This window comes from Anabas testudineus, chromosome 6 (genome assembly GCF_900324465.2).
Source record: "Anabas testudineus chromosome 6, fAnaTes1.2, whole genome shotgun sequence".
Lineage (NCBI taxonomy): Eukaryota > Metazoa > Chordata > Actinopteri > Anabantiformes > Anabantidae > Anabas > Anabas testudineus.
In genome coordinates this window covers 18990588-19004980 of record NC_046615.1, presented here as the reverse complement: position 1 = coordinate 19004980, position 14393 = coordinate 18990588, and the positions used below count along the sequence as shown (strand labels likewise).

Here is a 14393-nt window from a genome sequence, read left to right as displayed (position 1 = left end):
TTGGTCTTTTGCCAGAGACCGGAAGTTGGCTGGAGATCTGAATGGGGCAGACAGATAACACAACATCCACATGAGCTGAATTTGCAAATAGCAAATATCTAGATTAACTTAACATACTTTTTAAGACTCATCGCCTGAGTGTCACTGGGTGCTGGGCCTGCACTCAGTGTGCCGTCACCTGAGCATCTGTCAAACAAATCTGCCACCATCTCGTCTCATTTTGTGGTTAGTTTGTTTTTGTCATTTGCCTTTAGTGGAGGAAAAAAAAAGCGCTGTTCACAACCCCCAGAACCATTTAAACGGAAAACAGTTGAAGTGAAACTTCATTTCTTTCACACCTTTCTCCACTCCAAACCTGGTTGAGATGGCAGCGATGAATTCACAACACCCTGCTGAGTCTATCCCATTGCAGGTGGAGAGGAATGATGGGGTCCCTGCTCAGCCTGGAGCACCAACAATGGTCCAGTATACTTCTGTGAGCGTCACCACTGAGCCCCCGAAGGACCACATCATCTGGTCCCTGTGCTGTTTTGTCTACTCAAACCTTTTCTGCCTTGGACTGGTAGCGCTCTTTTTTTCTGTCAAGGTAAGTTTAGAATTGCTGGTCAATTAAATTATTCAAGTACTTTTTCCTGTATTGTAAAATAAATAAATAAATTATAAAACAAAAAAGGGTTTTAGCAATATTAACTAGAACAAAAGCATTTTATACTTTATTAGATGGCTGACAGAACCAATACTTTGCATATCAATTGGTCCAAGTTCAGCTTTTGTTCCTCTGTACTTCCAGTACTTTGGGGTCCTGTCTCTGAACCTAAACTTCAGCATTAATCAGGAAATGTCAAATTCAAGTTAATTTACTTTTGAGAAAAAGAAATACAACAGCAGCTTTGTAACACGGGAAATGCTGTAAATAAAAACGTGCACACACATTTAGATAAGCACTTCAAATAACTGTGTTGCTATAAACAGGTGATTTTCTTTTTGAGAATTTCTCTGTGTTAAGAATTTGTGTAGCTTTTACCAAAAAGGACAAATTCTACAGAAGCAATAAGAACTACCAGTTAAACGGCATTCATTTAACAACACTTCCCACAGGGTTTAGATTGTGAAGATATTTTCAAAAACATCATATATTAGTGTACTACAGAAAAACAGAAAACAAGAATGTCTAAGATATTTTGGCTTAAATTGATTAATCAGATGTTCACTTGTCTTTCCAGTCCAGAGACCGGAAGGCGGCTGGAGACCTGGAGGGTGCCCGACACTACGGCTCTAAGGCACTCTGTCTTAATATTGCGGCAACAATTCTGTTTTCCACCCTGGCCCTTACAACGATTATTACATTTACTGTTTTGTCTTTTCTCAACAGCTACAGTTACAGATCTAGTTACAGCTACAGCGGGTAAATGTAAAATAACGTTGAAGTTGCCTGCGGCTTTGCGTAGTGATACTTGTGGTTCTCTGTTCATCATTTTACCTTATCATCAAGTAAAATACATAATATTAATGTTTTAAAAGTCTTATAGGGCTCACCCTTGTTTTCTTGACTGCTGTTTGACATCAAAGAAATTAAATTCATATCACCTATGTTACCAGTGTCTTTGTAATTTTCATTTGAAGAAAAAATCTTTCAATTATTCAATCTAATATTCAGTTTAGTAATTTTCCTTCTGAAACTATTTCTAGACATATTGTGCTTATGGCTTTTGGAAATATTTTTTATACTTACAGTGTTACATTTTTACTGAGTTACCACACACTGTATAGAACTTTTTATTTGAGAAAATTAAATGAAATGCCAACCCTACATTAGTCGAGTTTTTACTTTTAAAACCGGTCTAAAGGGACACTGCTGTTTTTGAAAACTTATTTTGGGCCTTCAAGTGGTCCAATGACTACTGTGTCATCAAAATGCTGGAGGTTACATTTTTTGGTTAAGGGACTTGAATGTCATAAACCTCTTTCTCCTTTCTCACATTTCCCATCTTCCCACATTAACCTTTACTATGAGACAGAGGCAAAATGGTGGAAAAAACAGATACAGTATCTAGTAACCCTTACAATAACATCAAAGGAAATTAACACCAAGTGACACATTTAAGTCCGCCCACAAGACCACATCATCTGGTCCATCTTGTGGTTTGTCAACAGCTTGAAGCCTTTTCACCAGCATCAGCTGTAAAAAATTACAAAAACATTACTATCAAGCACAAAATAATTTTGGTATGTGGTGCCACAAGTGTTGTATTGCATTAATGACCAATGACTAGACATCTCTAAAAATGGACGAGCCATTATTTCAATAATTTAGTTGCACTGGTAACCTAACTACATGAATCCTGAGATAGTTATGGATTGCAGATGGTAAGATGTGATGGACCCTCAGTGGCTCAATACTACACTGTGAATGTCACCACTGTGCCCCCCAAATCATCTGGTCCCTCTTTTGCTTCTTCATCTGATACAAAAGCTGATACCCTTTGTATCGTCCATGACATCAAATAAAAGCTAAAATTATCAGAGAAAACATACAAATTACCCTTGCTGGTCCTTTTTTCAGAAGGGAACTGCTCTGTTTCTGTTTAGATCTGTGGGATACTGCTCACTGAGTACCACAGTACCACAGTACCACATTTCAAGCAGCCAGAGTTGAACTCTGTCCCCCTCCACGTCTCTCTGCTCACCCACTTATTGTCACACCAGTGAGAGCATTACGCTTATCCATAATTGACAGTGGTATCATCTCATAAATACATGATAGATTATTTAAACATTGTCAGTTAAAACTACCCTATATTATTTTGCAAAGTATAACTACATATACAGTACATGTGAGTGTGTATTTTCACAGGGATCAGTCTTTGTATTCAGGATAACAGCCAAGCTGCAGCCATGCATACAGTTAACACAGATAATACAACATCCACATGAGCTGAATTTGCAAACAGCAAATATCTAGACTTAGCAACCTACCACTTAGCACTTGTCGCATGCTGGGCCTACACTCTCTTTGTCTCCCTTCTACCAGCTGTAGCTACCAGCAGTCTCTGTCAGCGGCACCTGAGGAGCTGATAAATAAAAATATTCATCATTATTTTATTTAAAATTTAATGAGCTGGAGCAGCACATTGATGCATAAATACTAAATTGAAAATGCTAAACCCATGGATTCTGTCAAACAAATCTGCCACCATCTAGTCTCATCTTGTGGTTAGTTTGTTTTTGTCATTTGCCTTTAGTGCAGGAAAAAAAAAGTGCTGTTCACAACCCCCAGAACCATTTAAACGGAAAACAGTTGAAGTGAAACTTCATTTCTTTCACACCTTTCTCCACTCCAAACCTGGTTGAGACGACAAAGATGAATCCACAACACCCTGCCGAGTCTGTCCCATTGCAGACGGAGAGGTATGGTGGGGTCCCTGCACAGCCTGGAGCACCAACAATGGTTCAGTATACTTCTGTGAACGTCACCACTGAGCCCCCAAAGGACTACATCATCTGGTCCCTCTGTTGTTTCGTCTACTCAAACCCTTTCTGCCTTGGCCTGGCAGCGCTGATCTTTTCTATCAAGGTAAGTTTAGAATTGCTGGTCAGTTAAATCTTTTAAGTACCTAAGTAAAACTTCAAATAACTGTGTAGCTATACTGGTGATATTTTTTTTCAGAACTTCTCTGTGTTATGAATTTGTGTAACTTAGGCTCAAAAAAGGACTAATTACATAGAAGCAATAAGAACTACCAGTAAAACAGCATTCATTTAACAACAATTCCTACAAGGTTTAGATTGTGCAGATATTTTGAAAATCATTTTATAATGCACTAACTACTAGATTACTATATTGATATAACTGTATAGAAATACAGAAAACAAGAATATTGTGACTTAAAATTATGAAATGTACACTTGTCTTTCAAGTCCAGAGACCAGAAGGCAGATGGAGACCTGGAGGGTGCCCAACGCTACGGCTCCACAGCACTCCAGCTTAATATTGCAGCAACAATTGTGGGTTCCATCCTGGTTGTTATAACAATTATTACCGTTACTGTTGTGTCTGCTAACACCTACAATGAGAGTAACAGATATAGATACGGCTCCGGCTACAGTGGGTAAATGTAAAATAACATTGAAGTTGCCTGCTGCTTTGCGTGGTGATACTTGTGCTTCTTTGTTTTATGCTCATGGCATCATTTTACCTTATCATCAAGTGAAATACTATTAATGTTATAAAAGTATTATAGGGCTCGCCCATGTTTTCTCGAATGCTGTCTGACATCAAAGCAATTAAATTCACATTACCTATGTTACCAGTGTCTTAGTAGTTTTTGTTTAATGAAAAATTCTTTAAAGTTTTAAATCTAATATTCTGCTTTGTTATTCAGTTTCTGAAACCATTTCTTGTCATTTTGTGCTTATGGCTTTTGGCAATATTTTCTACAATTACAGTGTTACATGTTCACTGAGTTACCACACACTGTGTAGAACTTTGTTTTGAGAAAATAAAAATCAATAAATTTTATTTTAAAAGCGGTCTGACCAATGGACTTGAATGTCATAAACCTCTTTCTCCTTTCTCAAATTTGCTATCTTTCCACATTAACCAACTGAAGGTTAATGTGGAAAGAGGCAAAACTGTGGAAAAAACTGATATGTGCTAACACTGAAAATAACGTCAAAGGAAGTTAACACCAAGTGACATATTTAAGTCCGCCCACAAGACCACATCATCTGGTCCATTTTCTGGTTTGTCAACATCAACCCCTGCTTCCTTGGACTGGCTGCTCTCATCCACTCTATCAAGGTGTGTGTAAGTGTGATGGACTGAACTGTTTATGAGTTTTGACTATTATGTTTTTTTCTTTGCCTACTTCAACGGAAGGAAGAGAGAATTCTAATTTTAACATCATCTTTCAACATACCAGAACATGAGAATGCTTCAGTGGCAAATTTGTTAAGTGCAACAGGCTATAAACTAGAACTTACACCAATGTTTTCAGTCTCATTAAACTTGCACTTGTGTCAGCAGCAAATTAGCTGAGTGTTAAATAAATCAAGTCAAATACTTGCAAAGTACACAAAAGCAAAACTGTAGGTGATAAAACTTCAGACATACATCAACCTAATGTTAAAATAATAAACCTACCGGTAATCTAAACTAAACCTGAACTAAAGTGTTTTGGCCAATTTACCGCAACTCAATCCTTCAGGTCTACATCCCCTCACCTCCACTGTGCTCGGCCAGTTAACGATGTCTGGTGGTACCAGCACCACACAGTAGACACCAAGGGAAACTCTTCAGCTCAGTGATCCCGCGATAGTGGAATGAGCTGCTATACTCTGCACATTCAGCCACCTCACTTTTAATATTCAAAAAACAGCTGAAAACAGAACTTCCCCATCTTCCTTAACACAAAAAAAAACCCCAAAACACACTTTTCTGGTCTCTCTTGTACTTGCATCTCATGAAACAGAAACACTTCTTAGATAGCACTTGGCTCTGATGTATTTCTCCTTGACTTAGATTTTTTTCTAAGGCATCTGCCAAATGACCAAATGTAAATGCCCATCATTTTTTGTTTTTATTTGATAAGAGAATAAACAAATGATAAACAAAGGCAATTTCCATGGCAATTGGTGGGTTCTGATCCTAGTGTTGCTAAATCCTCTTTGGTGCATGCAAACATTTCACAATATAACTTTTAGCTAATGACACTGCAGTGGAGCTCTTTGTATGAAACTGTCTCAAACAACGGCATTGGAGAGTTCCTATAGATTATAATGATCCTTCCTAGACCTTTGTGACCCATTGTTTTTCCTGCAGGTTGTAAAATTGAAAGCCGTCCATCCAGACTATGGGAACAGAGTCCAGACCCTTCTTGGTAAGTACAATGCAGAGGGTAAGAATGTAAACACACACACACACACACACACACACACACACACACACACACACACACACACACACACACACACACACACACATTTACAGCTGAGTAATAATTGGTCCACTTTGGTTCAGACTGAGAGAACTTGACAAACATTAGAGGTGTTGACATCAAATTTCAATGCAACAATTGTGGTCTGAACATGAAATGTAGGAAATGACATTGCTGTGCTTTTGCTGAAGGAAGCTGTTATAAATTGATGCCATCGGTTGGGGCCATTTCCCTGATGTATTGATGGAGCTTAGTTGTTTCATCCTGGATAGTGACTTTGACACTCACTAATCCTCAGCCTCCTTCCTTCCGCTTAGCGTACAGTCTCAGGGTGCCAGATGTGGGGTGAAACCCTCCGTGCATTGTAAGGAGCTTCCTTGTCTTGATGTCAGTGGCTTCCGTCTCCTCTTTTGGCCAGCTTATTATGCCACTACCATTTGCCTTTGGAATTCCAAGGTATTTGTAGCTATCCTTAACATCTGCTTTCTTACCTTCTGGTAGTTCTATCCCCTCAGTTCTGACTGCCTTTCCTCTCCTTGGCACCAGACTTATGCAGTCCGAATGACATTCCGATGTCTTGGCTGTATATCCTGGTGGTATGTATCAGCGAGTTGATGTCTCGTTCGCTTTTGGCATACAGCTTGATGTCATCCATGTAGAGGAGGAGGTTGATGATTGTGGCATTTCGTAGTCGGTATCCGTAGCCAGTCCTGGTGATGATCTGGTTTAGGGGGTTCAGGCCTATGCAGAATGGTAGTGGGGACAGAGCATCTCCTTGGTATATGCTGCACTTGATTTTGACTTGGGCAATCGGCTTGAAGTTAGTTTCTAGGGTTGGTTTCCATTTTCCCATTGAGTTCTGGATGAAGGCTCTTAGAGTCATGTTGATCTTGTACAGTTCCAAGCAATCCATGATCCATGTGTGAGGCATTGAGTCATAGGTTTTCTTACAGTCAATCCAGGCAGTGGACAGGATGATATTTCTGGTCTTACAGTCTCTGGCGACTGCTTTGTCTACCAATAGTTGGTGCTTTGCTCCCCAGATAATGCAACATCCACATGAGCTGACTTTGCAAACAGCAAATATCTAGATTAACTTAGCAACTTAAAATAATATTTAAGACTCATTGCCTGCCGGGCCTCTTTGTCTTCCTTCTACCAGCTGTAGCTACCAGCCGTCTCTGTTAGCGGCACCTGAGGAGCTGATAAATAAAAATATTCATTATTATTTTATTTTTAATTTAATGAGCAGGAGCAGCACATTGATACATAAAGTGTATAAAATAAATTGAAAATAATTAACACATGGATTCTGTCAAACAAATCTACCACCATCTAGTCTCATCTTGTGGTTAGGTTGTTGTTGTCATTTGCCTTTAGTGGAGCAAAAAATTTGCTGTTCAAAACCCCCAGAACCATTTAAATGGAAAATATTTCTTTCACACCTTTCTGCACTACAAACTCAGTTGAGACGACAACAATGAATCCACAACACCCTGCCTCACACATTCTCTGCCTTTCCACATTAACCTTAACTATAAGACAGAGGCAAAATGGTGGAAAAAAAACAGACGTGCTAACCCTAAAAAAAATCAAAGGAAGTTAACACTAAGTGACATATTTAAGTCCGCCCTCAAGACCACATCATCTGGTCCATCTTCTGGTTTGTCAACATCAACCCCTGCTGCCTGGTTGCTGTGGCTTGTTGTTGCATGTCCACGAGACAATTGGTGAGTTCCCAGTGTTGCTAAATCCTCTTTCGTGCATGCAAACATTTCACAAGATCACTTTCAGCTTATGACACTGCAGTGGGGATGGGAGTGTGTGGATATCTTTGTATGAAACTATCTCAAACTATGGCTTGTGATCGTTCCTATAGATTATAATGATCTTTTCTAAGCCTTTATGACCCATTGTTTTTCCTGCAGGTTGAAAAATTGAAAGTCGTCCACCCAGACTATGGGAACAGAGAGAATGAACTTGACAAACATTAGACATGTTGACATCAAATTTCAACGCAACAATTGGTTCTGAACTTGAAATGTAGGAAATGGCTTTGCTGTGTTTTTTCTGAATGAAGCAGTTATAAACTGATGACTTGGCTAAAATTATTTATGTAAAAGACACACATTTCATAACCATGTTACCTGTTCACTGTGCTGTGTCTATTCTGTTAAACTCAACTTGCTGCCTCTTTGTTTTTTAGAACACGACTGTGCATGTTTACAGCCGTCCAGGAACCTCAGCTATTGCTGCGTCCTCCAAGATGTGAAGCTTTTCCATCCATTCTCTGAGAACAAATAGACTTCAGCTGTTTTTTACAGTTTTGCATCTGATAAAAAAACCCTCAACACAAGTGATGGGCATTCCAGCTGTAGAGAGCCAATGTTTTGCCCGTTTTCTAACCATCTCTGCACTTGGTACAAATCTGATTCAGAAATTCAACAGCAAGAAGTGCATCAATTGTGGGGAAAACAAGCAGGGCTGTGGCTCTCTAGGACCAGGGTAGCTTACCCTGCTCTATATGAAATGAAACTGAAATGTAACCTGGGGTTGATGTCTGCATGTTTCCTTTTAGAGACAGTTTTCCTTTCAACCCCAACATGTTTCTTGCCCTTTTTTGTCCAAAACCACAGCTTAACTTGAAATAAATTGTGCATTACTGTGTTAGATAAAGAAAATATCTATTTTGTATAGTTTAGTACTAGTTGTTCACACTTTCTACTTAAAAAATACTATCACATTAACAGGAAGTATAATATTTATAATCTGTGGACTGTGCACAGTGTTAAACTAAGCACAGTCACGTCCACATCCTCTCAGTCAGCCTTGGCAGCTGGTTACAGCCATTAAGCAATACTTCTGAAACAGTACTGGAGTGAGAATGCAACTGTATTGCAGAGAAAGGCAAATATTGTGAGCTAAGGTTAAAATTAACATTGTCATGCACATAGTAAATGCTTTTATCCAAAGCAACTTAAAAGCAAGGAACACAAACGAAGAGCGACACAGGTTTCAATCTTACCCAAGGATACCCTGACACATCAAGCACAAAATAATTTGCTGTGTGGTCTTTGAAAGGTTGTGGTGCCACAATTGTTGTATTGCATGAACAACCAATGACTAGAGTTGTAAAAATGGACAAGCCATAATGTCAATCATTTAGCTGCACTGGTAACCTAATTACATGAATTTAGAGATAGTTCTCGATTAAACCACAGGACATGCCATTGGTTTTAGGTGGAGGAAACAGACCTATGCTCACACCAAAAAAGAAAATAAATACCTGTAGTGTCCCCTTCTATTCCTGAGAACATTTCTCTACTACAAACTACTGCAGAGCTGACGGCAATGAATCTTCAAGGTTACCCGCCTGTGAATGTCCCACTGCAGATGGTAAGGTGTGATGGACCCTCAGTGGCTCAATACTACACTGTGAATGTCAACACTGAGCCTCCCAAAGACCACATCATCTGGTCCCTCTTCTGCTTTGTGTACTCGAACCCATTCTGCCTCGGACTGACTGCTCTCATCTTTTCTATCAAGGTGAGTTTATGTGTAGCGTCTCTAATATCCTTATAAATTATGCAATCATGTCTAATTTACTACCAATTTAAACAAGAGGAAAGAGTTTTAACTGCAAAGTTTTATATTGCAAATTTGAAGAAATGTAAAGGCTTTACTAGTGTTCCCATCTATTTATTTTATATTTACCGGTATTTAAATGTAGAGTCTATCTATCTATCTATCTATCTATCTATCTATCTATCTATCTATCTATCTATCTATCTATCTATCTATCTATCTATCAAGTAGAAATGTCCCTTATGATAATCAATTCCACCATTACAATAAACATGCTCTGGTCTTTCCAGGCCAGAGACCGGAAGTTGGCTGGAGATCTGAATGGGGCCCGACGTTACGCCTCAACTGCCTGCTGCCTCAACATCTGGGCCACAGTTCTGGGTTCCCTCATGATGATTGTTATTATTATTACAATCATTGTTCTGGTAGTACAGGAAAATGACACCGACTACTATATGGGACCCAACAACAACTACAATTCTAATTATAATTCCAGATGGTAAATTTCCAATAGTCCATGTGTTGCCAGTGTCTGTGGCTTCATGTTTCTTTGCTTTATGCTTGTGACACAGTCTGCACCTTTTTACTTAAAACTTAAAGCTAAGAAGAAACATGTTCGAAAATGATTCTGATGTCCTGTTCAAATGCAATGTGCCTCTAAAATTTTAAATGTAACAATGACTTAAAATTTGGGTCATCTGATACAAAAGCTGATATCTCTATCTCCATGGCATCAAATAAAAGCTAAGATTGTCAAAATTCTTGAACCTGACAGCAAAAACATACAAATTAACCTTGCTGGTCCACTTTTTTCAAAAGGGAACTGCTCTGTTTCTGTTTAGATCTGTGTGATACTGCTCACCGGCCATTTGACCAATACCACATTTCCAGCAGCCGGAGCTGAACTCTCTCCCCCTCCAAATCTCTCTGCTCACCCACTTACATCAGGCCAGTAAGAATCCATAACTGAGATTGTTATCATCTCAAAAATACATGTTAAATTATTTAAACATTGTCAGTTAAAACTATATTATTTTGCGAAGTATAACTACACGCCCAGAGTTTATAATTTCACAGGGATCGGTTTTTGTTTTCAGGATAAAAGCCAAGCTGCAGCTATGCATCCAGTTAACACCAACAGATAATACAACATTCACATGAGCTGAATTTGCAAACAGCAAACACAGCATATATCTAGAATAACTTAGCAAATTAACATACCATTCAAGACTTGTCGCATGCTGGGCCTGCACTCTCTTCATTTTCCTTCTACCAGCTGTAGCTACTGGCGTGCTGTCTCTGTTAGCGGCACCTGAGGAGCTGATAGAGAAAAAATATTTATCATTATTTTATTTTAAAAATTTAATGTGCAGGAGGAGCACATAATAGGTACATACATAAAGACTAAACTGAAAATGAGAAACACAAGACTACCTTTCAATAACAGTGCTACTTTTTTGAAGGTTAAAGTCAATATAATGCTTTAAAATTTTGTAAAACCTTTTCTCTTTTCATTGAAAAATTCTGGTATCGGGTATTCCAGCAAATGTTTACATAACTGCTCAAAACAAAATATGCAGATTTGCCACATGCAAGTTCGTGTACATCTTCACGTTTTATGCTGTGCACAAGGAAAGTTTCCTCCCTCAAACTTCACATATGTGATTCTGAGCACAAAACCATATACACATTTTTGAGTGGAAGGTTCTGAGAAACAAATCTACCGCACACCTACTCTCATATTGTGGTCAGTTTGTTTTTTTGTCATTGGCTCTCGAGTGAGTGCAAAAAAACTGCAATGTGCAAACCCCCCAAAACCATTTAACAGTTGAAGTGAAACTTAATTTCTTTCAAACCTTTCTCCACTCCAAACTTGGTTGAGACGACAGCGATGAATCCACAATACCCTTCTGAGTCTGTCCCATTGCAGATGGAGAGGTATGGTGGGGTCCCTGCACAGCCTGGAGCACCAACAATGGTTCAGTATACGTCTGTGAACGTCACCACTGAGCCCCCGAAGGACCACATCATCTGGTCCCTCTTCAGTTTCGTCTACTCAAACCCTTTCTGCCTTGGACTGGCAGCGCTGATCTTTTCTATCAAGGTAAGTTTAGAATTATTGGTCAGTTACATCTTTTAAGTACCAATTAGCTTTTTCCTATATTGTAAAATAAACAAATAAATAAAGTATTTTAGCAATATTAACTATAATAAAAGTGTTTTACACTTTATTAGATGACTGACAGAACTACTGCTTTGCATGTCAATTGGGCCAAGTTCAGATTCTGTTCCACTGTACTCCCAGTGCTTTGGGATCCTGTCTCCTAAAGCATTAATAAAGAGATTAAGTTCAGTTACTTTTGAGGAAAAAAAAAAATTCAACAGCGGCTTTGTAACACAGGAAATTCTGTAAATAAAAACACACACATTTAAATAACTTCAAATAACTGTGTTGCTATAAACTGGTGATATTATTTTTCAGAATTTCTCTGTGTTAAAAATTTGTGTAACTTTTGTCCAAAAAGGACAAATTCTACAGAAGCAATAAGAACTACCAGTAAAACAGCATTCATTTAACACTGCTATAAGGGATTGCGCTTTACAAAATCATCTTATAATAGTGTACTAAATACTAGATTCCTTTATTTATATAACTGTATAGAAAAACAGAAAACAAGAATGTCTAAGATATTTTGGCTTAAAATTATGAGATGTTCACTTGTCTTTCCAGTCCAGAGACCGGAAGGCAGCTGGAGACCTGCAGGGTGCCCGACAGTACAGCTCCACAGCACTCCATCTTAATATTGCGGCAACAGTTGTGGGTTCCATCCTGCTCCTTATAACGATTATTACAGTTATTGCTGTGTCTGTTAACAACAGCTACAGTTACAGTCATAGATACCCCTACGGCTACAGCGGGTAAATGTAAAATAACGTTGAAGTTGCCTGCTGCTTTGTGTGGTGATACTTCTCTGTTTTTTGCTCATGGCATCATTTTACCTTATTATCAACTGAAATACATAAGTCTTATAGGGCTTACCCATGTTTTCTCGACTGTTGTCTGACTTTAAAGCAATTAAATTCACTAGTGTCTTTTAATTTTAATTTGATGAAAAATTCTTTCAATTATTCAATCTAATATTCAGTTTTGTTATTCTTCTTCTGAAACCATTTCTAGACATATTGTGCTTATGGCTTTTGGCAATATTTTCTACAACTACAGTGTTACATGTTCACTGAGTTACCACACACTGTATAGAACTTTGTTTGAGAAAATAAAATCAATAAATCAAATGTCAATCCTACATTTCTGGCTAAGGGACTTGAATGTCACAAACCTCTTTTTCCTTTATCACGTTTCCTGCCTTTCCACATCAACCTTAAATGTAAAACAGAGGCAAAATGGTGAAAACAAAAAAACAAAAAACAGATATTTGCTAACCCTAAAAACCGTGAAAGGAAGTTAGCACCTTTCTGGTAAATTCCGACAGGGTTGCAAAGTTATAAAATGCTTTTGATTAAGACTTAGTTGCATTTTCTAGTTTAAGAACTAAGCAAAGAAAAAAGGCAATAACTTGAAACTGAAGGCAGTTCAACAAAAAGCACAAAAACACAACAAGTTGATAAAACTTATTTTACATCGACCTGATGTTAAAATAATAAACTTAAGAGGATAAACAAATGATCCACAAATTTCTTAACCTTGATGAGGACTATAATGTCCCTAATAAAAGTAATATTGCTCTGGTCTTTCCAGGCCAGAGACCAGAAGTTTGCCGGAGATCTGGATCGTGCTCGAAACTACGGTTCAACTGCTCGTTGCCTAAACATCTGGGCCACAGTCCTGGGGTCAATCATGAACTTTATGATGATAACTTCATTTATTTTGATTTTAAAAGCCGTTGATGTGCACATTTATTTTAGGCGAAACACACGAGTAGCTGGTTGCTGTGGCTTGGTGTTGCATGTGCATGGCACAATTGGTGGTGTTTAATTCTTTATTGAAGCAAATTCCTATTTCCTGATGATATTTTGTTGCCAGATGTTATATGTATGTCAGATTTCCTCTTGGCAAGAACTGCCTCAGAAATATTTTTTAAAATGTGGGGAAAATAATTTTTTGTCTCTTTGAAACTTGCCTGGGAAATTTTAAGTTAATGTGTCACATTACAGAACTTTCCTGTGCATTAAGCTTTACTAACTTTGTTCTACATTTTCCACATCCATTACAAACTGAAAAGTGCATAAATTATTTTTTTTACTATGAATAAAAAAGTCTGCAGTGAAAAAATGGACTCAAAACCTATTCATTCCATGCGTAATCCTTGTTTTTCCAGAACATCATTAAGTCCACTAACATTTTGCTTCCAGCTGTTTGTAGAATTGTTTCCTCGGAGCAGAGGAAATATATATACTATAATCTCAAATAGCTGGCAACAAACTGATAGAGACAGTAGGCCGGCCTGTAGTAAAGGCAGTAGCCTCTAGAGTTATTCTCTCAGCTCTCTCCTTAAGTAACACAGTAATGGCACTTTTAAGAAACTGGAGCCTTTAATGTGACAGGATGTTATCATTCAAGCTGATCTAAGAATCACTGTGCAGTAAAGTAATAATTATAAATTGGTGTTCAAAAAAAAGAAAAAACACATGAAAGCAGCAATGCTATAATTAACTAAGATAATAAATAAATAAATAAATAAATAAAGGCTACATTATGACATCTTGGGTCAAAATTACTTAAAGCAAATAATAGACACCAGCGTGGCCGTGCGCACTTATGTTTAAAATTGGATAATCAGTGACTTGACTATGTACTGATTGTAATTAGACTTAACAGTTAATGGCCCAGGGTCTCTTGTTTTGTTGCTGATT

General features: G+C 38.0%; 4 protein-coding genes and 1 long non-coding RNA gene across 5 annotated transcripts; 4 read left to right on the top strand and 1 right to left on the bottom strand.

Moving 5' to 3' along the window:
- Positions 1–299: 299 nt before the first annotated feature.
- On the top strand, positions 300–1809 carry LOC113166112 (dispanin subfamily A member 2b-like). The gene is made up of 2 exons (XM_026366075.2): positions 300–586; positions 1224–1809. Exons 1-2 carry the CDS (start codon positions 365–367, stop codon positions 1407–1409), a joined length of 408 nt encoding a protein of 135 aa, XP_026221860.1. The 5' UTR covers positions 300–364; the 3' UTR covers positions 1410–1809.
- Positions 524–3062, bottom strand: LOC113166121. Its single transcript, XR_003299151.1, has 3 exons — positions 2977–3062; positions 2065–2179; positions 524–578 (listed from the first exon to the last, which is right to left on the bottom strand). It is a non-coding gene; the product is annotated as an uncharacterized LOC113166121 (long non-coding RNA).
- A 226-nt stretch (positions 3063–3288) lies between these two features.
- LOC113166113 (dispanin subfamily A member 2b-like) lies at positions 3289–4473 on the top strand. The gene is made up of 2 exons (XM_026366076.1): positions 3289–3574; positions 3919–4473. The coding sequence occupies exons 1-2, from the start codon at positions 3362–3364 to the stop codon at positions 4111–4113; spliced, it is 408 nt and encodes a 135-aa protein (XP_026221861.1). The 5' UTR covers positions 3289–3361; the 3' UTR covers positions 4114–4473.
- Positions 4474–7633: 3160 nt separating this feature from the next.
- LOC113165711 (dispanin subfamily A member 2b-like) lies at positions 7634–10024 on the top strand. Its single transcript, XM_026365406.1, has 2 exons — positions 7634–9482; positions 9812–10024. The coding sequence occupies exons 1-2, from the start codon at positions 9288–9290 to the stop codon at positions 10022–10024; spliced, it is 408 nt and encodes a 135-aa protein (XP_026221191.1). The 5' UTR covers positions 7634–9287.
- Positions 10025–10480: 456 nt separating this feature from the next.
- LOC113166114 (dispanin subfamily A member 2b-like) lies at positions 10481–12883 on the top strand. Its single transcript, XM_026366077.1, has 2 exons — positions 10481–11625; positions 12253–12883. The coding sequence occupies exons 1-2, from the start codon at positions 11413–11415 to the stop codon at positions 12442–12444; spliced, it is 405 nt and encodes a 134-aa protein (XP_026221862.1). The 5' UTR covers positions 10481–11412; the 3' UTR covers positions 12445–12883.
- Positions 12884–14393: the final 1510 nt, after the last annotated feature.

Excerpts from the sequence above, each read along its gene's own strand:
- LOC113166112 (XM_026366075.2), top strand. The coding sequence starts at position 365 with ATGGCAGCGATGAATTCACAACACCCTGCTGAGTCTATCCCATTGCAG. Across the intron at positions 587-1,223 it reads CGCTCTTTTTTTCTGTCAAG|TCCAGAGACCGGAAGGCGGC; the intron begins GTAAGTTTAGAA and ends TTGTCTTTCCAG.
- LOC113166113 (XM_026366076.1), top strand. The coding sequence starts at position 3,362 with ATGAATCCACAACACCCTGCCGAGTCTGTCCCATTGCAGACGGAGAGG. Across the intron at positions 3,575-3,918 it reads CGCTGATCTTTTCTATCAAG|TCCAGAGACCAGAAGGCAGA; the intron begins GTAAGTTTAGAA and ends TTGTCTTTCAAG.
- LOC113165711 (XM_026365406.1), top strand. The coding sequence starts at position 9,288 with ATGAATCTTCAAGGTTACCCGCCTGTGAATGTCCCACTGCAGATGGTA. Across the intron at positions 9,483-9,811 it reads CTCTCATCTTTTCTATCAAG|GCCAGAGACCGGAAGTTGGC; the intron begins GTGAGTTTATGT and ends TGGTCTTTCCAG.
- LOC113166114 (XM_026366077.1), top strand. The coding sequence starts at position 11,413 with ATGAATCCACAATACCCTTCTGAGTCTGTCCCATTGCAGATGGAGAGG. Across the intron at positions 11,626-12,252 it reads CGCTGATCTTTTCTATCAAG|TCCAGAGACCGGAAGGCAGC; the intron begins GTAAGTTTAGAA and ends TTGTCTTTCCAG.